This window comes from Anolis carolinensis, chromosome 3 (assembly GCF_035594765.1).
Source record: "Anolis carolinensis isolate JA03-04 chromosome 3, rAnoCar3.1.pri, whole genome shotgun sequence".
Lineage (NCBI taxonomy): Eukaryota > Metazoa > Chordata > Lepidosauria > Squamata > Dactyloidae > Anolis > Anolis carolinensis.
The window spans coordinates 90,288,813-90,315,602 of record NC_085843.1 but is presented as its reverse complement, the minus strand read 5'-3'; the positions used below and the strand labels follow the sequence as shown (position 1 = coordinate 90,315,602).

The 26,790-nt window shown below is 39.9% G+C and overlaps 1 protein-coding gene across 16 annotated transcripts in view; it reads right to left on the bottom strand.

Annotated features, from left to right (window-relative positions):
* dmd (dystrophin) overlaps nt 1–26,790 on the bottom strand; it is a 1,684,732-nt gene that overhangs the window by 203,652 nt on the left and 1,454,290 nt on the right. For all 16 annotated transcript variants that reach the window (XR_010004953.1, XM_008107345.3, XM_016992722.2 and 13 more), the window contains one exon: nt 14,578–14,724. Coding sequence is in view for 15 of the 16 variants with exons in the window: in XM_008107345.3 (XP_008105552.2) it covers nt 14,578–14,724 (147 nt within the window). In the remaining variant the exon portion in view is untranslated. The remainder of the gene's footprint in view (nt 1–14,577; nt 14,725–26,790) is intronic.

The following is a 26,790-nucleotide window of genomic DNA, read 5'->3' as shown; positions in this document are numbered from 1 at the left end:
GGATCGTGGTGAATCCACAGGAAGGTGGTAAGTCAGTGATAAAATCCGCAGAAATTATTTCCCATGGGCGAGATGGGTTAGGAAGGGGGTGTAGAAGTCCTGAGGGCTTCTCCCTTCTTATCTTGGAGCGCTGGCATACTGGGCAGGTGTTAACATATTTTTCCACATCCTTGCGGATCTTGGGCCACCAGAAATCTCTTAGGATCAAATGCATGGTTTTAAATAGTCCGAAATGCCCTGCTGGTTTGCAGTCATGACACAGACGAAGTGCTTTTTCCCTGCCCGGTCCGGGTGGGATATAAACATGATTTCTATAGCAAAGCAGTCCATCTTTAAGCGAAAAGGGAAAATGCAGACCTTGACGAAGTTGGTCCTGCGCCCAGGCATCTGCTTGCTGACTAGCCCTGATTTCTTGAGCACAGATGGGCCCTGGAGTAGAGGGAGTTGAATCAATGGGAGTGGATTTGGTGTTCCCCACTGTGAGCGTGGCAAAGTTCTCGGGTTGTAGTAGTTGGGATTCAAAGGTCTCCTTGCGTCCTGCAGCGTATTCCGGTTTACGTGACAGGGCGTCTGCTTGCTTGGTTTGGGCTGGGGTCACATAATGAATCTGGAAGTTGAAACGTTCAAAGAATAAAGCCCAACGTTGCTGCCTTTGATTTAGCTTGCGGGCAGTTCTTAGATGTTCTAGATTCCGATGATCAGTGTGGACTTCAATGGGAAATTTGGCCCCTTCTAGCCAATGTCTCCAAGTTTCAAAAGCTGCCTTTATGGCTAATAGTTCTTTTTCCCAAATGGTATAGTTCCTCTCTGGTGCGGTTAGTTGACGAGAATAATAGGCACAAGGATGAAGGTGATCTCCCACCGGTTGTAGGAGCACAGCCCCAATTGCCACATCAGAGGCGTCCGCTTGCACCACAAAAAGGGTTTCAGGATCTGGATGCTGAAGGATTGGCTGGGATGTGAATAATTTCTTTAGTTGCTGGAACCCTTTCTCTGCTTGATCAGTCCAGCGGAAGGGCTGTTTTCCACGGATGCAGCTAGTGATTGGGTCAGACCAGCGGGCAAAATCTGGAATGAACTTGCGGTAATAGTTCGCGAACCCCAAGAATCGCTGCACCTCCTTCTTGTTAGTTGGCGCCCGCCATTCCAATACTGCTGAAACCTTGGCTGGATCCATGGAGAGCCCTAGAGGCGAGATACGGTATCCAAGGAAATCTACCTCTTGTAGATCAAAAGCGCATTTTTCCAGCTTGGCATAAAGTCCATGATCCCGCAATCGTTGTAACACCATTTTGACGTGGTTCTCATGTTCTGATTGTGATCTAGAAAACACCAAAAAATCGTCCAGGTAGATTATCAAGAACCTATCTAGATAGTCCTGGAAAATGTCATTGACAAAATGCTGGAACGTTGCGGGAGCTCCGCATAATCCATAATTCATAACTCGGGACTCGAATAATCCGAATTTGGTCTGGAAGGCGGTCTTCCACTCGTCCCCTTCTCTGATGCGAACTAAGTTGTAAGCTCCCCGAAGATCCAGCTTGGTGTAAACCTTGGCTCCTCGAAGTCGGTCTAGTAGGTCCGAGATTAAGGGCAGGGGATAGCTGTTCCGCTTGGTGATATTATTCAATGCTCTGTAGTCCACCACCAAGCGTAATTCCCCTGATTTCTTCTTCACAAACATCACTGGGGAGGCGGCTGGAGATTGAGAGGGTCTGATGAATCCCTTGCGAAGGTTTGTCTCTATGAATTCCCTGAGAGCTTCTTGCTCTGGTTCAGTCAGGGAGTAGAGATGCCCTCGCGGGATCGGGGCCCCCTCCACCAAGTCAATGGCACAGTCATAAGGTCTATGTGGGGGTAACTTTTCGGCTTCTTTTTCATTGAATACATCCCAATACTCGGAGTACTTCTTTGGCAAGGTGATAATGGGCTCGGTGTCTGTGGCATGGCAGACCTTGGCTACGAGGCAATGGTTTTGGCAGTACTTTGAAGCAAACTGCAGTTCTCTGTTGGACCAGGAGATGCTTGGGTCGTGAAGCGTCAGCCATGGAATCCCCAAAATCACAGGGAAATGGGGAACCTCAGTAACAAAGAAGGAAATCTCTTCCATATGTTCCCTTATCCACATCCTGGTGGGTTCCGACCACTGGCTTACGGGGCCCGTCTTGAGAGGGCGGCCATCGATGGCTTGCACCACACGGGCATTCTTGAAGTCATGATATTGTAATCCCAGAGAGTCGGCATACTCTCTATCAATGAAATTGTTGGTAGCTCCTGAGTCTATCATGGCGTGGATCATGACGGGTCCCCTTTTTGCTGACCATAAGGTGACCACTAGAAGGAACAGGACCCCGGTTGGCGGCTCTTGAACGGGTTTCTTGACCGGGTTGGCGAGCCTCTCTACGCCCGGTCGTTGGCTTCCCCCGCCGGCTGTGTGCCAGCCGCCTCAGACGCCTTCGTCTCCGTGGAGGACGCCGCCGCAAGACGGGCGGCGGGCTTCCCTTTGGCTGGGCACTCTCTGGCGAAGTGGCCCCCATTCCCGCAATACCAGCAGAGATTTAGGCGTTGGCGGCGGGCCTTCTCGGCGGCATCTAATCTGGGACGCACATTGCCCAACTGCATCGGCACCTCCTCGCTCCCTCTGGGGTATGGGGATGGTGGTGGGGGTCTCCACACTGGACGCGGCTGAACGCTGGCGGGAGCGGGAGGTTTTGCCCCAGCTCTACCGCTCTGGCCTCGTACCCACTGTTTTCTGTTGGCAATCATGACTTCAGCCCGTAAACATTGATCGATGAGTGCTTCCAGCGTTTGGGGAGGATCCACCTTGGAGATTTCCTCCAGCATTTCAATGTTGAGACCCTCCCGAAATTGTCCTCTGAGGGCAACATCGTTCCAGCCGGTGTTGTGGGCCAGCACTCGGAACTCGGCTATGTACTGAGACATGGGTCTGTCTCCTTGGAAGAGGCGGCGGAGTTTGTGCCCGGCGGCCTCCAAATTGTCCTCGATTCCCCAGGTCGCCTTAAGGTGGTCCAAGAAGTGTTGCGCTGACCTTAGATGTGGGGAGGCTTGGTCGAACACAGCCGTCGCCCAGTTAGCCGCTGGCCCGTCTAGGAGACTGTAAATCCACGCCACCTTGATGTCTTCCTGGGGAAACTCGGCATCACGGGCCTCTAGATAAGCTTGGCATTGGCGACGGAAAACATGAACCTTAGAAGCTTCTCCAGTAAACTTGGTTGGCAACGCCATGGCCGGAAGACGGATTCCGCGTTCCTTCAAACCCTTTATTTCCCCATCCTGTGCATTGAGCTTATCACGGATTCGGTCCACCTCATCCTTGTCGATGGTGTAGGTAATCGGCTGGCCGCTCGGCCCAGGTACGGTTCCGGTAGACATTCTGGCCGAGGTTAATTGGTGCTTAGGGTGGCGGAGTCAAACTGTCACGACCCAGGCTACAGAGCACCAATAACCATACGCAGAGGCCAGATTCTATCTAATATCTTTATTAAGGAAATATATAAAGTTAGTAAAAGCAAATGTAAAAGTTAGTCCAGAAGCAGACCTTTCAGGAAAGGTCAAATTTAGTCCAAAGAAACAATGTCCAATATGAAATATTAAGGTCCAAAGTTGTAATCCAATAACCGAAACACTCACTTTGCCAGGCAAAGTGAGGGGAGATGACAAGGTCCTTTAGTCCATGAACTTGAGCAAGGCTAGGAAATAACTTGATACTTGAAACAAGGCTTGAAACGTGGAACAAGGTAACGAGGAACAAGAACAAGGTCCGTGGAATAACTTGGTAAAATCCGTGAAACAAGGCAAGGTTTAGTCCTGGGAAACAAGGCAAGGTCCGTAGGTAAACAAAGGCTGGGAAACAGGAGCGAAGGCTGGAAACCAGGACAAGGCTTGAGCAAGAACGAGGCTTGAATCGGAGCGCGCTGTCCAAACACAACTCGCTCCGGAGGCTGACGAATTGACTCCGCGAAGTTACTACGCGGGTAAAACACCTATATAGAGTCTAACTTTCCCGCCGAAGCAGTTCTCTGGGAACCAGAAACGAAAGCTAAACTCTGAGACCAGATGTTTGACTCCTTAAAGATTCTCACGAAAACAGACTTAATTGGGTACATTCTTAGCTGCTATTCTCGCACTTCTGCGCGAAGCTGCTTCCAAACCCCTCTGTTGTTTACAAAACTCATGGCGAGAGAACACGGGAGATGTAGGCTCAGGGTTTGTTTGACATACTTCTGGGACACAACTTTCTTGCAGGTGCAAGGTTCCCAGATCTGCCTGGGAAAGATCTGGCTGAGAAAATTCCAGTTCTGACTGGGAAGGTAAAAAACCCAAGTTTTCTTCTTCATCAGGCATTACAATGTCATGAGCAGGACTACAAGGCCCATGAGTCATCACAAAGGATCTTCCTACTACAAACTTTCCTACCTTCTCCTTATACAGGAGGAAAATTATTCAAGAGGAAAGGAAATGAGTCACATAGAGGGGAGAGATCTCCTTGCCACACAGGAGAAGCTTCTAGAATTTTCTCTGTTCACAAGTCCTGAGTGATATTTTTCACCCAAATAAGTCTCTTCTTGCTTTTGGAAAACAGAGTGGGAGATTGAGGGAGCTGAGTACTACTTTTGGAAATTTAAAGATTGGCCTAATATGAATTATCTAAATGTCCATCCATACACATTTCCCACCTATGTCCACCAGACATGCTTATTTATCACTGGGTTTTAAAGAGTTTTCTTGAAGAAGGATATTGTACTATTATTTTTTTATAGGTTTTCTTGTACTGTACTTATGCAGGCAGTTCTCTGTTTTATAATTCTACTGTACTGTATTTATATTTTACTTGTTGTTTGAAACTGTTTTGTATCTATACTCCCTAGGGATTTTGGTAATATATAACTATCATAAAAGAAGTTAGTGATATTTCCTCACTTATTTGTAAGTGTTCTATTAAAATTACATAAGAGCAACTATTCAGACAACAGATTTGACTATTAGTGTATATTTATGTTTGTGTGCATGAAATTCAAAATTTTCAATGTTCCATTTGATTCCTCTTCCTATTCATTAGCATGTTAGAGAATTGAGATCACTATTAGTAGATATGATAATGAAGTCTGTTTTGAAAATGGACACATTTACAACATTTTTTGCTACTAGAAACTTGCAAAGCTTGCCAGCTCCTCTTCTTTTCAGAGTTGGTGAACATTTTAAAAGAAAATCACTGGACCAATTATGTAAGGACCATTTTGCATGTTATAATGGTGAAACAGAAAGAACACCTACTACTTCATCACACACAATCAAATAAGTGTTTCTACACACTTAAGAAAGTGCCACCGATGGTGTCCTTCACATGATGTAAGTTTCAAATGTGGGGCAGAGGTATCTTGCCGCTTCTAAAGTGTGGGTTTCCCACAATTCCTGAATCGATTGGCAAGTGACTTATTCCTCAATTCCCCACGTAGAGACATGCAAAAAAGGCCCAATTTAACATGTGATGGGAATCCGTTTGTAAATAAAACAATGCCCATTTGTAAATAAAACAATGATGTTGTGGAAGGAGGAGTCGAGATGGGCATAATTGATTCCTTTTTGCCACCATTATCATTTTGGGATTGAAGAGATACAGAAAACAAGATATTCAAAACATTCAGGAGAAAATAGCTAGCTAGATGCAAATCCTGCATTTTGTTTCTCTGTAACACTCTTAGCAACTTTCGCCCTTCAGTTCTCTCTTTCTGTTTAGGGTCATAAAAGTCCTTTTGAACTCTTACCTGAAACTCCTGCTGTGCTACTTTTGCTAATCAAAAGGACAGCAGATACAGCAGATAGAGATTCAGGGGGCTAAAGCTTCATTTCCCCCCTCCCTCCTGTAAAAATAACTCCTCTATATATATTGTTGTTTTTTGGACTGTAAGTTGAATTCCCGAGAAAGAGAGAAGTTAAAAAAGAAGAAAGAAAACAGGGAAGGGACAGCAGGGGAAACAAGTTTTTACTGCGTGATGGCAAATCAAATGGAAACATCTTAAAGAAAACAGAGAGAAGGGTTAGGTGCGATGGAGGTAGGGAAATCTTCCATTTAATTTCATAACAGAGTATACTGTAGCTTTATGGAAAACCTATTCTCCCAAACACTTGACCTGTTCTGTGGAATGAAGTTCCTAGAAGTAAACATCTGGAGATTTTATGTGACTGATAATTGGCATGCTACAGCTATTCCTGCATATCTGCTTTTTCCATTAGAAAGCAATAATGTTTCAGTTCACTCAAGCACCATGCTAAGCAACTACAGCCAGTACCACCATCAATCACAAATATTTCTGCATAGCATGTGTGGAATGAATTGATAAAGCCTTTTATCACAGAAATAATCTTGTGTGGTCCAAAGCTCATTTTTTCAAAAGCATATCAGATCCTTCTTCTATCTAACAAAGCCAGGGTTTGCCTGAGAATGTTCACAATCAATAAGTTGTTCATTAGATGCCACAAAAAACTACTTTGTTTTTGAAGCAACATATAAAGACATGGCTTCTTCATGGCATGGGGGCAGGAGTGAGAAGTAGATTAAATAATCATGGCCTATCTTGGAGCTTTGAGGCCAGCAGGTGATTCATTACCACTGAAAGAAGTGGAATGGGGCCATATACCCATACTGTTTGCTACCGTAAAGGCTCCTAATGATCATGATATGAACAAACCACACCATCTATCATGGCAAGCTACACTGAGCTTGTGCACAGGCATAAACACGACAATATCAATTTGAATCACCCTGTACCTGTCCAGCCTGTATACTCTTCACTGGTGGAACTATAATAGTGCCATCAGAAATTATCTCTTATACTGACCCTGACCATGAATTGATTCAATAATCCCTAAGGCTGAATAGATGGACTGAAGGTATGGTAGGGAATATTGGCAAAATAATAAATGTAGTTCATGCCTAGACTTTTCATATCGACTAACGGGAACTTCTTCTCTTATCCCGAAAACTGTAGGATTAATGCAGTTTGACATCAATTTAATTGTCATGGCTCAATGCTGTGGAATCCTGGGAGTTGTAGTTTGGTGAGGCATTGTTGATCTTTGACAGAGAAGGCTCAATTTGGGTCTTATTTATATGTTTTTTTCTTGATTGCCATCAAAATGCAACTACATACCGCTATATGCAGCTGAAATTGGAATTGTGTGTGTACGTGTAATGCAGATATGCCAAAGTGTGCTAATTGCCACACAGAAAAGTTGAAAAAATGTTGTGAACATATTCCAACTGCAATTTGAAGTTTCCCTAAAGTTTATCTTTCATTGCTAACACAAAGCCATAAACATTTAAATCATCCATGTTTTATGTATTTATAGAAACGTCATTCTTTTTCTTATACGATCATACAAATAAAAGCAGCCTTTAGCAATGCAGCCCTCACTTTAATGAAAAAAAAATCATCACAGTCCTGACACAAAATAGACTACAGTTAAATCATGAATAAATTAACAAAATTGGTAATGCAAGATGGATATGGAATTAAATCACTGTTAGCAGAGAACTGGAAACATAGCTGTAAACAGTTTAAGGATGAATCACCGAGCAACACAGATACTTATAAACATGATGCTAGAGAAGGTGCCAATTGCAGCTTCCTAGTCCATCTTTACTTTGTGTGAAGGGGTATTTAAAATTAGAGTCAGTAGGGAGGTAACACAGATTCACTTGATGTGCACAGAATATCAGAGGTCTTTCAGCTCCCAACTAATCATAGCAACAGTAGCAATAAAAACCATGTTGGTAGCTGTGTAGCACCAACGAAAAAAGCAGCAGCAACAAAAACAATTGCTTCTATTTATCTAAAGTGGAAAAATATTTTTGGCAAGTCCAAATCTCTTTAAATCCCATGATGCCACTAATGTACTGCAAGCTACCACACTGAAGTGTGAATCTAAGAAAACCATCAGCCAAACACCTGGAGAACAGTATAACTCCAAATGTGTGAAAAAAACCTGCTTATTTGGGTGAATAAACATCACACTAAGAATAGCAACAAATATGAAAAAAAGGTCAACAATAAGTCTGTTGTAAATTGAGGACATGTACAAGGTAGCACTTTTTCACATTGTGCAAAATGAATGTGTGCATTTCACTGGATTAAGACTATATTTGTTGAATTTAGTTCGCTTTGGACTAAATCTAATTGCCAGTCCCCATCTAGAATAAACTCACTGAAACTATGCGATATAAAGTGTAGATGGGTTCAGAAATGGAGTCAATGTATATTATTTTGTTGTGACTAGTAAGTGGATCTCAGACAATTGATGTAATGGGACTTAGTAAAGGAAAAAGTTTTCCCCTGACATTAAGTCTAGTCGTGTCCTACTCTGGGGGTTGGTGCTCATCTCCATTTCTAAGTCAAAGAGCCAGCGTTGTATGTAGACACTTCCAAGGTCATGTGGCCGGCATGACTGCATGGAGTGCTGTTACCTTCCCACTGGAGTGGTACCTATTGATCTACTTACATTTGCATGTTTTCGAACTCCTAGGTTGGCAGGAATCCAAGGCTGGAGTTAAAATTGCTGGAAGAAACATTAACAATCTTAGGTATGCAGATGATACTACTCTGATGGCTGAAAGTGAGGAGGAGCTGAGGAGCCTTATCACCAAGATGAAAGAAGAAAGTGCAAAAGCTGGGCTGCAGTTAAAAATCAAGAAAACCAAGATCATGGCAACCACACCTATTGATAACTGGCTAATAGAGGGAGAAAATGTGGAGGCAGTGACAGACTTTATATTTCTAGGCATGAAGATCACTGCAGATGCAGACTGCAGCCAGGAAATCAGAAGACGTTTACTTCTTGGGAGGAAAGCAATGGGCAACCTTGATGAAATAGTGAAAAGCAGAGACATCACACTGGCAACGAAGGTCCGCATAATGAAAGCAATGGTATTCCCCATAGTAACCTATGGATGCGAGAGCAGGACTGTAAGGAAGGCTGAGTGAAGGAAGATAGATGCCTTTGAACTTTGGTGCTGGAGGAAAATCCGGAGAGTCCCTTGGACCGCAAAAAGATCCAACCAGTCCATCCTCCAGAAAATAATGCCCGGCTGCTCACTGGAGGGAAGTATACTAGAGGCAAAGATGAAGTATTTTGGCCACATCATGAGAAGAAAAAATCATTATGCTGGGGGGAAAGGAAGGAAAAAGGAAGAGAGGCCGACCAAGGACAAAATGGATGGACGGTATCCTTGAAGTGACTGGCATGAACTTGAAGGAACTGGGGGCGGTGACGGCCGACAGGGAGCTCTGGCGTGGACTGCTCCATGAGGTCACAAAGAGTCTGGAGCATAATTTGAGAGTAAGTGCATGGTTTATGGTAGTAGCACAATCCATATTTTTACTGACAGAAATCAGTCTCTCAGTAGGAGGGTTGAATTGGATGCCACCCAAAAATCTGAATAATCCAAAGCTATATATCAGATTCTAGTTGCAAAAGAATGTTTAGGTTATTTGTTATTTCAGATTACCACAATCTATTTAAATACTACAATACAATATTTAAATGTTGTTCTAGGAGCATTAACCTGGTAGTTACCTTGTAGACACTGCAAGGAATGTTATCAATTTTGATTTGTAATCTTCTCTTGGATGAACAATGTACTCACCACTGTGCTTATTTCTCACCTTTTGGTCCTTTCACGGTTTTAAATACATTTTAATCCATCCCTTTATAATATCCATCTACTTTGGTATGGCATTAAAAAAAGGAGCTGCTTGAATTTGAAACAAAGAGCAGGGAAATATTTGCCATTGCTGAAATATCAGAAAGCAGCTGGAGGTGGAATTTCTCCTGTACTTTTCACACATCACTAGAAACTCAGCATGCACATGTCCGTATGGAAAATGCCCAATAGAGCTGAATCTTACAATCAAAGAAGAGAGACGCTGCTCTAATGGTAGAAGCCAAACTACAAAATCAATTAATTCATTGACAGCCCATCCAGGGAATATGGAAATTATGGCCTTGGCAGCAGTTCTTATTCTCATGGAACACAAAGAGAGCAATTTCTTAATTACTGGAACAAAAACAGAATTTCAAATTTTAAGAAAGATCAAATCTTCCTCTGCTGGGAAGATGAAACTATCTTTATATAGCATAGTTTTTTTTACTTTATGAAGAATAAGACCTTTAATGTCTTTTTTTAACATTACTAAAACTACAAGGAGGACACTGGAAAGAAGCATGGAACGAAAATTTCAACACAGTTAAACAAACTTACCACATTAAATGTCACTAAAGAAAAGCAAATTTTGTAAATAATAGCTCTATGTTCTAACTCAGTGATGGTGAACCTTTTAGAGATAAAGAACCCAAACTGGGGGGGGGGGGGGGGCTCACAGTGGTAGCAATTGGGGGGTGAGTGGGGGGAGAGCAGGTGAGTGAGCAAGCAAGGGTGAGTATCTATCTATCTATCTATCTATCTATCTATCTATCTATCGATCCATTCATCTTCTTTTGGGATATATATATATATATATATATATATATATATATATATATATATATATTATTACTATATATATTACTATATTTATACCCTGCCCTCTCTCACCCTGAAGGGGACTCAGAGAATATAAATAAATGTACAGATTTGGTGAAAAGTTACATCTTGGGTAACCAATAATACTGTGAGGTTTAATGCTTCTCTACTTCCTGTGATTTGCTTTGCTCTCTGTAGTACATGTTCGCTTAAACTTAAATACAGTTTCATATAATCCAGTCAGAATAAATACCTGAAATAGTTGTGAGGACCTTAATTTTTTGTTTTGGGAATTTAGTCCTGAATTCATGAATACACACACAGACACTATTATGTCAGCTGGTGAGAAAACAATTGCCACTCACACTGAGAAATACATACTGTACATGCAGGTCTACCAGAAACCTGCTGTAGTGAATTTTTAGTGCATTGTTTGGATGTAGACATCCATATGCCAGTACCTCAAACAACTGCACAACACTTACTGTATATGTATTGATCAACATCAGAGCCGGCCCAAGATAATTTTCAAGTGTAAGCGAACAGAAATTTTGGTCCCCCCCCCCCCCCACCAAACCACATGAACGGGCCAGCAGAGCATTGGATAAGCAAAAATGTTGGATAATATGAAGGGCAAGTGTGAATAACTGCAGTTGATCACCTTGATTAGCATAGAATACCCTTGCTAGACATGGTTATGGTTATTGAGCATTATTCCTAGCAGTGCAATAATTGAGGACTTTTTAAGTATTGTCCACTGGACTGATTCTGGACTATGATTTTGAACTTATGTGGCTGTAATTGTTGTTTTTAGTAGTTTTTGTTTTAATGTTTGAGTTTAATTGTCATTATATTATTGGAATTTGTATGTCGGCCATTGAATTGTTGCCAGTTGTGAGGCCACCCTGAGTCTTCTTTGGGTGAGAAGGGCGGGACAGAAGTATGGGAAATAAATAAATAAATAAATAAAATCAGGACAGTAAAAAAAGAACACTCAAAAACAGGGGAATTCCAAACATGAAACAATCAGGGCCAGCTAACACTTCTCAACAAAGATATACAAACCCCACTTGCTTAGTTTCCAACAGACCTCACAACCTCTGAGGATGCCTGCCATAGATGTGGCCCTCCTCTGGACACTTTTCAGCATTATTTGGCAGAGAAGGAGAAAGAATTTGGGCCCTTCCACACAGCTCTATAACCCAGGATATCAAGGCAGGATAACCCACATTACCTGCTTTGAACTGGATTGTCTGAGTCCTTACTGCCATATATCCCAGTTCAAAGCAGGTAATATGGGTTATTTGTTTGAAGCCATTCTTCCAAGTTGTAGTCTCCAAGGCAGAAGACAACAAGCTTGCTCCCTCCTCCCTATGACTTCCTCTCACATAATTATACATGATGGGGAAATTCCCAGCTTGATTTCGTCCCCGCAGGCTATATGATTATGTGGGATGCAGGACTTCTTTGGGGTCAGAAACACCGTTTCCCGCCAAAGGGAAGGGGATGGGGTCTCAGAAACATAATGAGGCAACATAACACATGGGCAAGTAGGAACACATAGACAGAAACACTGAGCTTTTAGGGCAATTTTATATACATGAGAGATGTAGTTTCCCAAAGTACCCTAGCAAGCCAGACTCCTTGGCACATAAATCCTGGGAGACTCTGAAGAGAGGGATGAAGGAAGGAATGTCCCCAAGTTTGGGAAGGCGCGGGGCCAGGATGGCCCCGATAGAGGGAAAAGAGGAACTGATTGCAAGAGAGTGAATAAGTATAAGTTCCGAATTGCTATTGTTACACAGCAGTCGGTGGCTCCCAGAGAGAGCACACCACACTCAGCACCAGGAGGCTGCGAGTTCGAATCCCGCTCAGGGACAAAAATGTCAAAATCAGCTGGAAAAAGGCATGGGAGGGTACGGAGCAAGGTACATGTTTTGCCAGAGAAGGCGATGAGGCTTGACAGTTTGATTTATTTATTTATTTACTACATTTATATGCTGCCCTTCTCACCCCAAAGGGGACTCAGAGCGGCTTACAAATTACATTCACATACAATACATTATATTATTAGCATAGTAAAATAATAGTATTAAATTACTATATTGTACTAAATCATTACATTGTAATATTATTAGTAATATTACATTTAATATATAATATATAATTAAAATTATTAAATTGTATTATTATCAGTATTATATCGTAATAAATAAATCAATAAATAAAGTTTTTTATTATTATTATTAGAAAATACAGGGAAAAGATGAATGATTACAAGAGAGTGAATAAGTATAAGTTCCGAATTGCTATTGTTACACAGCAGTCGGTGGCTCTCAGAGAGAGCACACCACACTCAGAACCAGGAGGCTGCGAGTTCGAATCCCGCTCAGGGACAAAAATGTCAAAATCAGCTGGAAAAAGGTACGGGGCGCACGGAGGGCTCCCAAGGCACATGTTTTTCCCGAGAGCGCCCCCTGTCGACGTGCGCCCAACTCCGAGGCGTAATTGGCGCCCATGTTGGACCGGCCCTGATCAACATACACTTCAATGTCATCCAGGATTTCCCTGTGCATACATTGTGGATTATTAAATTGATCTTTCCCTCCAAAACTGAAACATGTGTTCTTTATCTGCATGTAAGCAACAGTTGTTCCCCATGTATAAAGCTCAATTGTATACACATATTAATAGTTGGATGTAAATCTATGTGTATATTTCAAGAAATATATGTATGTCTCACTCCAAATGCTACTTCCAACTAGTGTAAATCCACTGAATTATTTGCTGCATAATCTTATACTAACTTTCATTGATTAATTGTATTTACTCTAGTAGATGGATTTAGGACCTATCTTTGCTGATTGTACAATATATATTCTTTGTTCATTGTATAATCTATATCACTGAGAATTCTACTGCTCCCCTGATACTGCACTGTGACTTCTAGTATTTCTCGCTATTCATAATGGTGGCTTGGTCTAATGGGACTTGCAATACAAAAAACCTGTTCTTTTATAGATTAATTCATGCTATTTCCAACTGAAAAATTAATGTATTTTTCAGTTTGAGTTTGATCTCTGTTTTATTTTAAAAGAAAAAACTTAATTACCTTATAAAAACAAAACCATCGTTTTATGGCTTTACCAGCTTGACCCAACTTTGCTAGTGACTACAATGAATATCATGCTTTGTAATTTTGGATTTGATTCTATGTTAATGCATGAGCAATAGAAGGAACCATTAAACTACTTGTAAAAGTAGTGTTTAAAACTAATGTTCTCAAGAACTGTTTAAAAGAGAACAGGGAATGGACCCGAGCAACAAAGTAAACTTTAAAGTCAGTCTTCTACTATGCAATGCAATATCTTCATAGGAAATAAAAAGATTTTGAGAAGGAAAAGAAGCACTAAAAATAGAGTATACTTCAAATATCCATAGAAGTAACATTTAAAGTAGAAATTAGTTTCATTATTAATATGAGATTTTACTGTAAAAGAGGTAGGAATTGGGATCTGGCATGTTGGAAGTGACATTTAACCTATGTTTAGTTAATTGTTGTAGATGGTGTGGTAGTTTTTAAGATACAGGTAGTGAGGGGAGAAGGTTAGGTAAAAATGTCCAATGTGTTTTATGTGTCATTTTTATTTTGTTTTTTAAATACTTTGAATATAGTTTTTATATAGAAAAAAGATACTTTCTATTTAAAACCTTTATTTCATTACGTAAAACCTGAACAAAGCCACACTATTGCTCATAATGTGTGGATTTATTTATTAAATTGAAAATATGTGATTTTTAAATAATGTAGACTCCCAGCTAAAAATATTATTTGAATTGCACACTTAAGAATATGTTACATGCTGTAACATTACTAAAGTTCAGATGTCTAGAAATGTTTTAAAACATGCAAACAGAATTACCCACATCTATATCGGCAGGAAGATCCATTTGTGTCTTGCTTTGCCTTCTGAGGATAAAAACAAGTAAAGATCTAACGGTAGAATAAATGTCTACTTCTTGTTACACAATATTACCTGTAGGAGTTTCCATCTCTCATTCAGGTCTTCAAGGCGGCTGAGAGAATATGGGGAAAGCTGTATCTCAGTTGAGGTAAATTGATGAGCTAGGTCATTAACGTTGTCTACATTCTCTTTGAGTGGGGCAATTTCTGCTCGGTAAACCTGTATAAGAAAAAAAGAGTAAATAAAGGCTGTGCTTATTGACTACATTCTTGTTATAACTGACAGAAAACCCGCACCTATGACTTATGCAAATCAGCAGCAAGCCATCTTATTGTAGTAAAAGTCTGGCATGAAGCTCTATATTAAGGACATGTCTACAATACCCAAAAGATACTGATAAAATTCATATTGTTCAACAGCAGGGCTGTCCAAGTTTCACCCTGTTATCATCATACCTACCTGTAGCATACTGCAATGAAATTGTATTGTTTTCTACATTCCAAATTTGAATAAGTATCATTTTTATTTACTTCTCCACCAAAGTGATTTGCCTGCTTCTGCCTTCCGAGCCAAAGAGCTTGCTGGCTAAGCTCTGCTGGGTAAGGTGCTTGCTTGGACATCAGAAGGAAGTGATCAGCCATGCAATCAACAGTGAGGAGGAAGCCCGATTAACTAGGCACCTCATATTGAGCAAGTAACTTTTTCAATGAAACTCTGTTAGCAAGCTGTTTGGCCAATGGTAGCAGATCTCAGCAGTAAGAGTCATGGACCTTACTCACCCCACCCCTACTTCCCAGTGCAAAACTTTAGGACAAAGGAAGGGGATGGAAATTGCCTTCGATTCTCCTTTATTTTGGCACTGAGAAGCAGCAGAGGGTGGGGGAAAAGCTGTGTCCCAGATACTTCCTTTCTGCTTTGGTCTGCTGGTTCTACTCAAAGGAAGTCATTCCTTCCCTCCCCTCACCACTTCCCAGCACAAAAGTAAAGAGGTCTTTAATGTATGAAAAGTAGCTGTGGAGTTTGGGTATATCACATTAGCTGCCTTGAGTCTCCTCTGGGGTGGAGAAAGGCGGGATAGAAATGAAGCAAGTAAGTAAATAAATAAAATAATAAATCCTAAAAGAAGTACTTTCATTGCTACAGGGGTTGGACACCTTATAGCAGCATCAAGGCAGCTATGAGATGAATATGGTTTTTCTCCATGTAAGACCGACCGTAAGGGTAGAATGACTGAAAGTTCTGTGATATTAACTTTCTTTTTTGTTTATACTAGTCACACAAGCTCAACTAACTTGAATCTGTTCTAAAACACATTTAAAATAAGGACATTTTGGGACTAAAAATGTGTTTGTGTACCTTCCTCCTGAACAAAATTCAACTTCTGGCTACCATAAGTTCTCTTAATTTTACTAATATAATTGAGATTGGTGCTTTCATTGAGTTCAAAAAGTCTGGAGTCATGTGTTTTTGTTAATCTGTTCCAATCCATTCAGATATCTATCTTCTGCCTCTCCCTGATCTAGACTAGCTAGATTCTTATTCTTATGATTATGTTTATTTATACCCCGCTTTATCTCTCCCTGAAGGAGACTCAATACAGCTTAACACAAAAGCATTAGCATACAATTTTAAAAATACAAATATGTAAACATTAACACAGAATTAAACATAAACAGCATTTTTAAATTCACAGTTAAAAACCATTAAAATATTCAAAGTTCAGCAGTGGTTTTTGGGGTTGATAAAATAACATCATTTAATAGTTTTTCCAAGGTTGTGAAATGACAGGGACGGCTTTAGAAAAAGAGAAAAGCAAGGCTGTCTATAGTCTCTAGCAGTAACAATGAAACAGCTCCTTGCATTCCCATAGCACCTGTATATATTTTAAATACAAGCCTTGAAAGAGAGTAGACAAGCAGACAACTCCAGAAAACACCACATAAATTACAATAATAGAAAATAGCCACATAAATTACAATCTATTAAACTATTTTTTCAGTGTCTTTTAAATACTGAGGAGAGATTTTAGGCAATATATTCTGAAGTAATGCTAGGCTGGTTTATGGATTTAAGAAGATATTGAATAATTTGATTTTCTATATTAACTTTTTTCATCAGGACAGCTATAGATTTCATTTTCCACTTTTTATTTGCAGAGGAGAAATGGTTTTTTTCACTGGACTAAGCTCTGTGTTTCCTCCCTGCTTTTGATACCTAAAACTCTCTCTTTTTTTACCAAATAGATAAAAGAAGTGGAGTGGAATAAGTACAGTTCAATGATACAGATGATGGCTTTTATTACTGGTATGTTAAACACTGATTAATATGAAATAAAGTGGTGCCAAGAAACTAAAGCTCTTATGCTCTTTGAAAGAGATGCCAGAAAAGAGTCAGACAGTCTGCTTCTAAACAATGAGAAACAAGGTTTCTTTCTGCATCTTTTCTTTGTCTTTTGTTCTTTCCTTTTTTCATATCCCCTTTCCTCCTTTTTTCCTTATATGGAAATTTCACTAAAGATATATATTAAAATGTTTTGTACTTTTTGCACTAATTTTAGGTCTATTCGTTAATATTTAGGACACTAGTTTATTTAACGAACAATATGTGAACATAGTAAATTAAGTTCTCTGGAGTCAGTGTGAGAGGTGTTATACAAAAGTGCATGGACTCTTAGCAATATCCAAGAAAAAAAAGACAACTGCTTTTGATGTATACAGCTATTTTTCCAAATTTGGAAATAAATGTCGTAAGCTATACCGGGGGGGGGGGGGGGAATGAAGAAACAAGCTTCTTTTAGTAATAATAGGCTCACTGTGTGTTTTTCCAGCTTCAGGGCCTTTCCCTTATGAAATCACTGACTGCAATTGCAGCAAATAACTGCTCCATCCACTTGTTCAGTTTCTTAGCCCTTCTTTCCTCCAGCCACATGTGCATCAGACTGATAAGAAGTCAAATGCAACATTCCAATACCTCCTCAAAATTATTCAGATGCTGTATTCTAACATTTCCCAATTGTATCAATGATGCCAAGAAGTTATCTCCTATGTGGTGCTTTGAAAATATATTTTGGAGAACTTCCATTATGGGATACTCAACCCCCTCTCCAGGAATGTTTTTCATATGTAGAACAGTAAAACAAAATCAGTGCAATCAGTGCCCTGTGATAACACAGTATTGTTTTTCTTCTTTGTTGCAATTTAACACAGAATTATTTTATTTGCCATTATGCTCTTGTCAAGAAAGTGTCGATTGCCCTGTTCAGAACTGATTTAAATGCACATAATTGTATTATCTATCTCAGACAAATGATTTCCAAGGAATCATATTAGGAAAAAGCTACACTATAACTGGCTGTATATTTGCCACAGATAATGCAAATTATAAAGCTGTTATAACCCTAGCAATAGCTAGTTTTAAAACTAGTTACACAGAGAAGAAGACATTTAGGTTTGGTATGTAACTAAAATGTTGATACATACCAAACCTAAATGTCTTCTTCTCTGTGTAACTAGTTTTAAAACTAAAATGTTGATATACAAATAAATATGCAAAATTATTTTGTAGTATTTTGAGACTAACTGAAGTTCTGTCTACATGGGCCTAAAAACCTATACTCTCTATGATGTTCCTGAGCTCTGGATATTGAGAGATAGCTGGGGGATGCTAAAGAGTTCGTCTAAAACTCCAGAGCAATCCCACATCATTGGAATGGGTGGGCATCAGAACTGGGTCTGATGTGGACCAGTATGCCATCTACATGGGCTATCTCCACTTCCATTTCCCTGCACCCATCAGTCACCACCATGGCTGATCCGAGACAGCTGAGAGCTCCTAGCTGTCACACTGCTTCATGCTGACATCAGCAGAGGCAGCCACTCAACCAGGAAGTTGCAAGATGGGCAAGAACTATCACAGAGCTCTGAGTCCATCTGGGAGCAGTGACAGTGATACGATGATTGATGTGGTCTTGGCCTGGCTGGACCATCTGACTCCAACACCCACCACAGTTTTAGTACAGTGTATGTGACTGTCTCTTCAGTCAGTCCAGACCATTTTGGATTGTTCCTGGATCAACTGATCAGTGTTGATGAAACCTGTGAGGAAGAAGTTGGTAGCATAAGGTTTTGTACATTAAGGATGCATCTACACTATAGAATTAGCTGCCAAAACCCAATGCTGTAGAATCTTAGGATTTGTAGTGTGGTGAGGCACCAGCAATCTCTGGCAGAGTAGGATAACAACCGAATGAAACTACAGCTCTCATGATTTCATAGCATCAAGCCATGGCAACTAAAATGGAGTCAAACTGCATGAATTCTACAGTGTACATGCACTATAATGCTATTTCAAAAATGCTTACTACTACGTTTGGTGTACAGCTACAACAACATACAAATTGGCTTCTTTTCCCCCCAAAATAGCATTCAAACTTTTCATAGACCTCCAAAGGGTGGAGTGCTGTCACTTCCTTTCACTTTAGAAAATATGAATGTTTTTTATCTCTGTTTCAGGAATCAAACATTTGCATTCATAAGAGGAAAGGTTGCCTGATTTTTCCTGGTGCTCTGCCTTGAGAAAAATTGGAAGAGTCTGCCAAAAATCCAAATCAAAAGCCTTCCCGAATAGACAAATAAATAAATAAATAAATAAATAGCGTGTACATAGCCCATGCTATCAATGTGCTCTTTCATCAAGAGAACATGAATGACTCTTTGGCCTTTTAAAGTTCAAATGTCTGTTTTGGTTTCTTTTGGTTTTTCCACTGAAAGCTTTTGAATGACTTCACTGAGTTTTCTGAAAAGCAATTAGATAGCTGCCTTACAGACAAGCAATTACAAAATCTAGTTGTTCATATAGTCATTTGCTTTTTGGTATTTATATAGGACTTCATCAAAGCTGGGGAAAGGAAGGGAAATCATCTTTTTGAATGTAAAATAGTCTTCTTCGTATGAGATTCCATCTTTAAAGAAGATAAAGAATTTACTTACCCCATCACACAGGATTGCCTCCTCCTGCCTCAACCATCCACTTAGGAGAACCAAGGCACCATTGTTAAGACAGACCACTTTTGGGATACTTGACTGTCCCCTTCAATCCTGAGGCACTGTTCTTAAAATAGATTCCACTTCTGGAATAGTCAACTTTCTCCTCCAATCTGTTGCTCTAGAGGAGACTCAGGCACCATTCTTAAAACAGACACCATTTCTGGAATTCTTGACTTTCCCCTTCAATCCCATTACTCTAGAGCAGACAGTAGGCATCATTCTTAAGGCAGACTCCCATTCTCTGGGATCCTCCTAATTTCATTACTCTCAATTGTGGGAGTTCAAAACTTAAAAAGCTAACAATAGCACAATTCCAAAAGCCAAGATTACTATGAAAGTGAAATTACAGGAAAAACAATGTGGTGATATCTTGAAATTTTGGAATTTTTAATGATTAAATTAATTTTAAAAATTACCATGCCAGGCTCATGAAGCATGATTTTCAGAGAGAAATGACAATGCTTGGTAGGGGATCACTCATAGGTATGCCTATTGCTCGTCACTGAAGCAATTAAATGCAAGCAGATTTGGTAGATCTCATCCCATGTGTTTCCCCACCCCCTCCTGCTTTCTCCCGTTTCCACTTGAATCATGAGCTCAGAAGATGATTTCTCCCTGTGTCCTCCCTCCCTGTTTTCTTAACACTTCTAAACTGTTCCCTTACAAAGCACCATGGACTGACAGGCGGGAGTCTGTTTGTGCCATTTGATGGGCTCTGTGATGCTTCATTAGGGACCTGTTTCAGAAATGTTAAGAAACAGAAGGGAGGGACTGCATGGGATAGCATCCATGGTCAGTATTTAATTAAGTGCAGATACCCACTCATATATTTTCCTTTTACACAGACCTATCTGCAGCTAAATGATTTAACTCCTATTATTGTCTGATATGTTAATATGCCCAATAATATCAATCTTTTAATGATATCTTCTTATTAGTGAAAATTACTATAGTTTCTCTGAGTGAATCACCATGAAACAGGCACAAAATTTTAGAAGTAACAGGAAAACTTAAACATCGGAAGAAGTGAATTTCCAACTTCAGATCATTTAGAAATTTAGAAATGCTAAAATAGCTGCACAGGACACAAGAGTATACAGGATGTGAACATGACGATGATCCAACTGAGACCAATAGCCAAATATACCCATTTTAGGATACCAATTTAAACAAATTACAAATATAAAAGATACAAAGAAATACTTTCTACAAGTCGGCCAAGATGAGACAAAGATCAGAGGAGCTGTGATATATGTCAAAGCTGAAAATGTGAAACCACTGGCATGTAGCAACAATCATTAGAAGATGGGAAAAAAGATTTCATGAAAAATTGATCAATGAAGAGCAATCAAGGAGATCATTAAGAAATGTGTGCAGTCAACATCCTCCTGCGTTCAAAGCTTTCTGGTATATAGGAGGCAGATGCAAAAACAAAAATAAATAATCTCTCCTCTAATTGTTTATCTTTATTTGCATCTTGCATTTTAAAAATAGTTGGAACTTTATTGTTCATATCCCTTTGCTGCTAAAGTCATTATGCTTTACTTGTAGGCTTTATTAGCTATCTGGTCAGTTTTGATAACTGGTAAGAAGAATAACTTCAGCATTAAAGCTGCTGTGAGTGATTGGTGAATGATTGGTAGTGATTGTATAAACCACTTAAGTCAAGCAGGAAACAGATTTTTTTAAATGTAAGTATTTCTGATCTTTGTCCTCTCAGGTATGCTGAGAGAGCATTTTATATAATATTGGCACTGGTACTGCTACTTTTGGATGCTAAACCAAGCCAGAATAAAACATGAATCATCTGGAATTTAATTCCAATTTAAGACTTAATCAATTAAAAGAAGTTGGTCACTCCCAGGAGTGTCCACCTGGGTTCAGCATGCAGCACAAATTTATCATTCTTATCAATTATGAACTTCAAATTGCAGCAGACAACAAACTCCCACAAAAATGTGAGAAATAAAGACTTTAATGCCCCCTGTGATTTGTGTTATCACTATCTGGGCCTCAAACTGGTTCCAGGATTTCCTATGTAATCATCTGCACAGCAAAATCACCTTCTTTAATACTGGTATGAAATGCCACTAAATGCTCAGTGTAGATTGGGCCTTGGTCCCAACAAAAGGAAGATGTTGTCGTCTTATATTTGAAGTGGTCCTTAACAATCTATCTATATATATAAGGGTAATGAAATTTCGGCCTAGGACAAAACAACAAAACTACACATCCCAGAAACACTAAATTTGGCAGCACAACCCCTCATCCATGCCTCTACGTTCATACAACAAACAGCTCCAACTACTCCAGAAAACGGCCAGGCTTTGAGACTGCAAGGCTATTCACTGCTATTCCACCTGGCCAACAAAGGATTCCCATAAGCCACAGCAACGCATGGCCGGGCAAAGCTAGTCTATATATATAAAAATGTAATGTGCTGTTTTACTATGGAGTAAACAACAAAACCACTGAACCAAATTACACCAAATTTGGCCACAAAAAAACATAGTCATCTAGTCTATGTCTTTCAAACAAAAAAACCTAGAAAAATAAAGTCCAAATCAGAGGAAGAGGAAGAACTGTTTTTTCCCCTTGCTGCCAGTTAGAAGGGTAGGCTTCACCCACTTCGTCTCCTAGCAACCCACTCGGCCAGAATGGTGCCCAGGGGCTCTTCACTCAGGTCTCTTCCATACTGCCTATAAAATGCAGATTATCTGATTTGAACTGGATTATATGGCAGTGTAGACTCAAGGCCCTTCCACACAGCTATATAACACTGAATGCCAAGGCAGATAATCCACAGTATCTGCTTTGAACTGGATTATCTTGAGTCCACGCGGCCATATAATCCAGTTCAGTGTGGATTTTATACAGCTGTGTAGAAGGGGCCTCATATAATTCAGCTCTAAACAGATAATAGAAAATTACTAGCTTTGCCCGGCAACGCGTGGCTTATGGGAATCTTTTGTTGGCCAGGTGGAATAGCAGTGAATATACTTGCAGCCTCAAAGCCTGGCTGTTTTCTTCTAATGGGAATCCTTGTTTGGAGAGCTGGAATACAATGGAATAGGCGTGCTGCTTGGAAGGCTGGGTACTTGCGTTCTGGGGAAATGGTTTTTTGGCCAGCTTGAATTGCACTGAATAGCCTCACTGCTTCAAAGCCTGGCCACTTTCTACATAGGGGCATCTTTCTTTGGCCAGGTTGAATGGGACAGAGTAGCCTCGTCACTTCAAAGCCTGGGGATTTTCTATCTAGGGCAAATCTTTGTTGAACAGCACTGAATAGCCTTGCAGCTTGCAAGCCTGGCCACTTTCTACCTTGTGGAATTCTTGGTTGGCCAAGTTGAATAGCAATGAATAGTCTCCATGCGGCAAGTATGAATGCTGCAATTAGTCACCTTGATTAGCATTTAATGGCCTTGCAGCTTCAAAGCCTGACTGCTTCCTGCCTGGGGGATTCCTTTGTTGGGAGGTGTTAGCTGGCCTTCGTTGTTTTCTGTCTGGAATTCCCCTGCTTTCAGATTGTTTCTCTTTATTTACTGTCCTGATTTTAGATATTGTAATGTTCTCTATTATTATACCACAGTAATTATTATATTATTCACTGCTATTCACTGCTATTCCATCTGGCCAACAAACGATTCCCATAAGCCACAGCAACGCATGGCCGGGCACAGCTAGTGCTATATATTCCTCCTGAAGGACTAGTTGTATAGTACAAGCAGTCCCCAAGTTATGAACAAAATAGGTTCCATAGATTTATTCTTGATTTGAATTTGCATGTAAGTTGGAACAGGGACATTTTTTAAGTGTAACTCTAGCAAAAACTCAAAAACTATATATTTTTTAGCTTTGGAAAACATAGGGAAGGGCTTTCTTTGTCCCTGTTCTAAAGATTTCACCCCACTTTCTATCCCTGTGATAATTTTGAAAAATTTGGCTTGTTGTGGAAACAACAATTGGCGATAAAGCTTCAGTTGAGACACCTTTTCTCCATGAGAACTCTTTCAGGAGTGAATTTCCCTTTTGAGGGGTAGATTTCTCTCACTTCCTGTTGTCTCACCCCGCTCTTAAATGTGAGTCATTTGCACGTCAGATGTTTGTAATTCAGGGACTGTCTGTATTTATTAAATGTGGATTTCCTCTTTTTATTAATTTACACTTAGTTTTTCCATAATCCCTTTCCTAGTTGGCAGACTCAATTTCTCTCCCAACTAAATGGTGAGGATTTTTAAAATCAATATAAAAATATTTCAAAGGGTCTTGCCTTCATGGAAAATAAAATATGATGTGTCAAGGGATTTTTTCTTTCTTTAATTTGTGTCATGAGTCCAAACAGCACTAGCCCTGTTCCATCCATAACTACAAAACGAGGTTAGGCACTTGGGGTCACATTAAATATAGTTTATTGCAGTGCTATTCAAAGTGATGAGCCATAGGCCATTGGCTGCTGATCCTTGGTGAGTTTCCATGAAAGAAAGAAAAATCTGTGGCCAATGAGCAGAAATACAGTGTTGATCCCTGGCACTTGGGGAAAAAAATAAGTGCCACTTTCTAACATCACACAGTCTGAGAAGCAGTTGTTTATTGAACCATGCTAAGCTTAGGAGATCAGAGATCATGATGTGATGAAGCAGCCATTCCTCTGTTTGTGGCTGGGTCCTAGTGGCTGCTGTCCTGCAAAAGCATTTTAAAGTGCATGATAAAGAGAACACCGACTATTCTATGTTGTCAACACAGCATTTTTAAACTTTAAAAAAAGAAAAAGAAGGAAGCTTTTTTTAACCCCATAATTCAGCTTCAATTAAAACATGTACACACACCAAGTCAATTGAATTTTAGAGCACTGAAATCAATTTTCAGTTGGCATGTTCACCCCAATCTCAGTAGTGAAAAAAGGAGGAGGAGGCTGGACCAAAAGTTTCAGTGCAGTTCTACTTAGACCTAGACCTATTGCAGGTGATTCAAAGTTTTGGGGGCACCTTTAGAATCATATAGTTGGAAGAGACCTCATGGGCCACCCTGTCCAATCTCCTGCCAAGAAACAGGTAAATCGCATTCAAAGCACTCCCTTTAACCAGTCTGAAGATAATTGCAGTGCTCTCAATGTTTCCATTCATCCAACTAAGAATTCTGGTTTAAATTTATAAAGCCCTGAATAGCTATTTGATAATCTTCACGTTCTTAGTTGCGAACCTTCCTTAAATGCCTCATTAATCTGATGCTTAATATTAATCTATTCTGATATCTTTTTAGCCAACCCTTTCCACTCATGTTTTACCTGTAGTTTTACCTTTCTGTTCACATTTCTGTTGTTATTAATATATTTTGTTTTAAAATGGCACTGTCAGATTTGGTTGTTTTAATATTCACATTGTTAGTCATTCTGAAATGCCATTACTGGAAAAACTCCTTCAAATATAGATGTAGTACTTGAAGAAGGTTTGTTTGTATGTGATGGGTTGTATCCATGACTTTAGGCAAAGCTCCTAGACAGGTTAGTTTTTTTAAAATTTGTTTCCTAGACAGGTTAGTTCATTGCCCTACAATGTGGCACGAGATTCTGCAGCCAGAAGAACTAACATGTATTGGAATGGGTTTTCTTATCAGTGAGTTATCTGGTACATTACAGAGATCTCTTGACAACACAGAGGGAGGGTACTGAATCTATCTGGGACTTAAGTATCATAAAATCTTAAGAGTTGAAGGAGACTCACTGGGTCGGCTAGTCCAACCCTCTGCCGTGCAAGAATACACAACTATAGAACTCCTTCTTTCCAATGTCAAATTTATTTTCTTGTAATTTGAATCCATTGATCTCACTGGGATATAAGATGTAACGAAAATTGCAGTGATAATTATGATATACTGCCTCATTTTCTGCATTGTGTGGCTATGTTGCATAGTTGAACAGGGACATACTGTCTAGCTCACTTTCTGGTCATGGTGAGCTGAACATATGGATCTGTAGATATTAAAACTTCAACTTCCATCACTCTTTACAATTGAAATTGGGTTGAACGGCAACTTCTAGGAGGCCACATATTACTCCTCTGCATACTAGATAATAGACAAACCTATAGTTCACGAGTGTTGAAATGAGATGGGAAAAATATGTGTGACATATTGTTCTGTCTACTATAATAGAATTCCTGTGAGATAGAATAAATTCTGTGAACTGTTGGTGATCTGAGATTTCAAGGAAGTTACTTACTGAAATCCCCACAGGCCTTCCAGGCCAGGAAAACTTGCACATTTCTCCTCTAATATTCCATCCAATGAAATAACTGGCTCTCACCTGCTAGAACTAAACTGCAGACTAAGGAAGTGCAAAGTATTTGAAGTGCTCCATTCCAAGAGAATGAAAATGTCAACAAACCGCATCAGCCTAATTATCCCTACTGGGAAAGTGCCTGACAAGTACAGAAGGACTATGCTGGTCTCTCAGGAGTGTAGTATGTATTGACCCAGCAAGTTAATTAGGCACATGATGAAATGGCAGGAGATAAATGAGAGAGAAAAGATTTTGTGAGGGATTGACGTATGAAAGGCATGACTGCCAATTAGGGGTTATGCCAGCATGATGAACAAAGGGACGAAGGGGCTGCTACCCAAATACTGAACAACGAGAACTAACAAATTGGATTTTGTATTTACCGTACATGAGTTTTCAGCACAACTATTTGAAGAGTTGTGAGTACACCTCCAAAACCTACTCTGTGAGAACCGATTAATATTAGGAGTCAGCTTAATGCCCATTCCATACCATGGGGAACAATTTCCACTTGAGACATTACACTATGTAATGAAGATGTGTAGCAGTTAAAATGACTGTTTTGACAAATATCAGAATCATGCTGTGTTTTGAACAGGGTATGTGTCAAGTGAATGAATGTGTTCAAGAAGAGTATTGGTAAAATCAGAAATTATATGAGACAAAGAAATTATGGAGGTGTTGTGATTGGGAACGTTTCTGTTCAGAAAAGTTAAAAAGAGATTTCTGAGGTAACTTTCAAACTACAGAATTATTTCATGCATGGCACTGACATTTTGAACCTTTTCCCATGGGAATAAAATAATCCCATTTTGCCGCTTTTGGCCAGGCCTGGATGGGGACTGCCTAGCGTTATCAGTCCACACCCACATCCCCCCAAAAAACAGAGGGGAAGCACCAAAAGGCATATCCTCCACCACCATGGGGAGAAAAGTGTGTTTTTGGTAGCTTTGACTGAGCTAC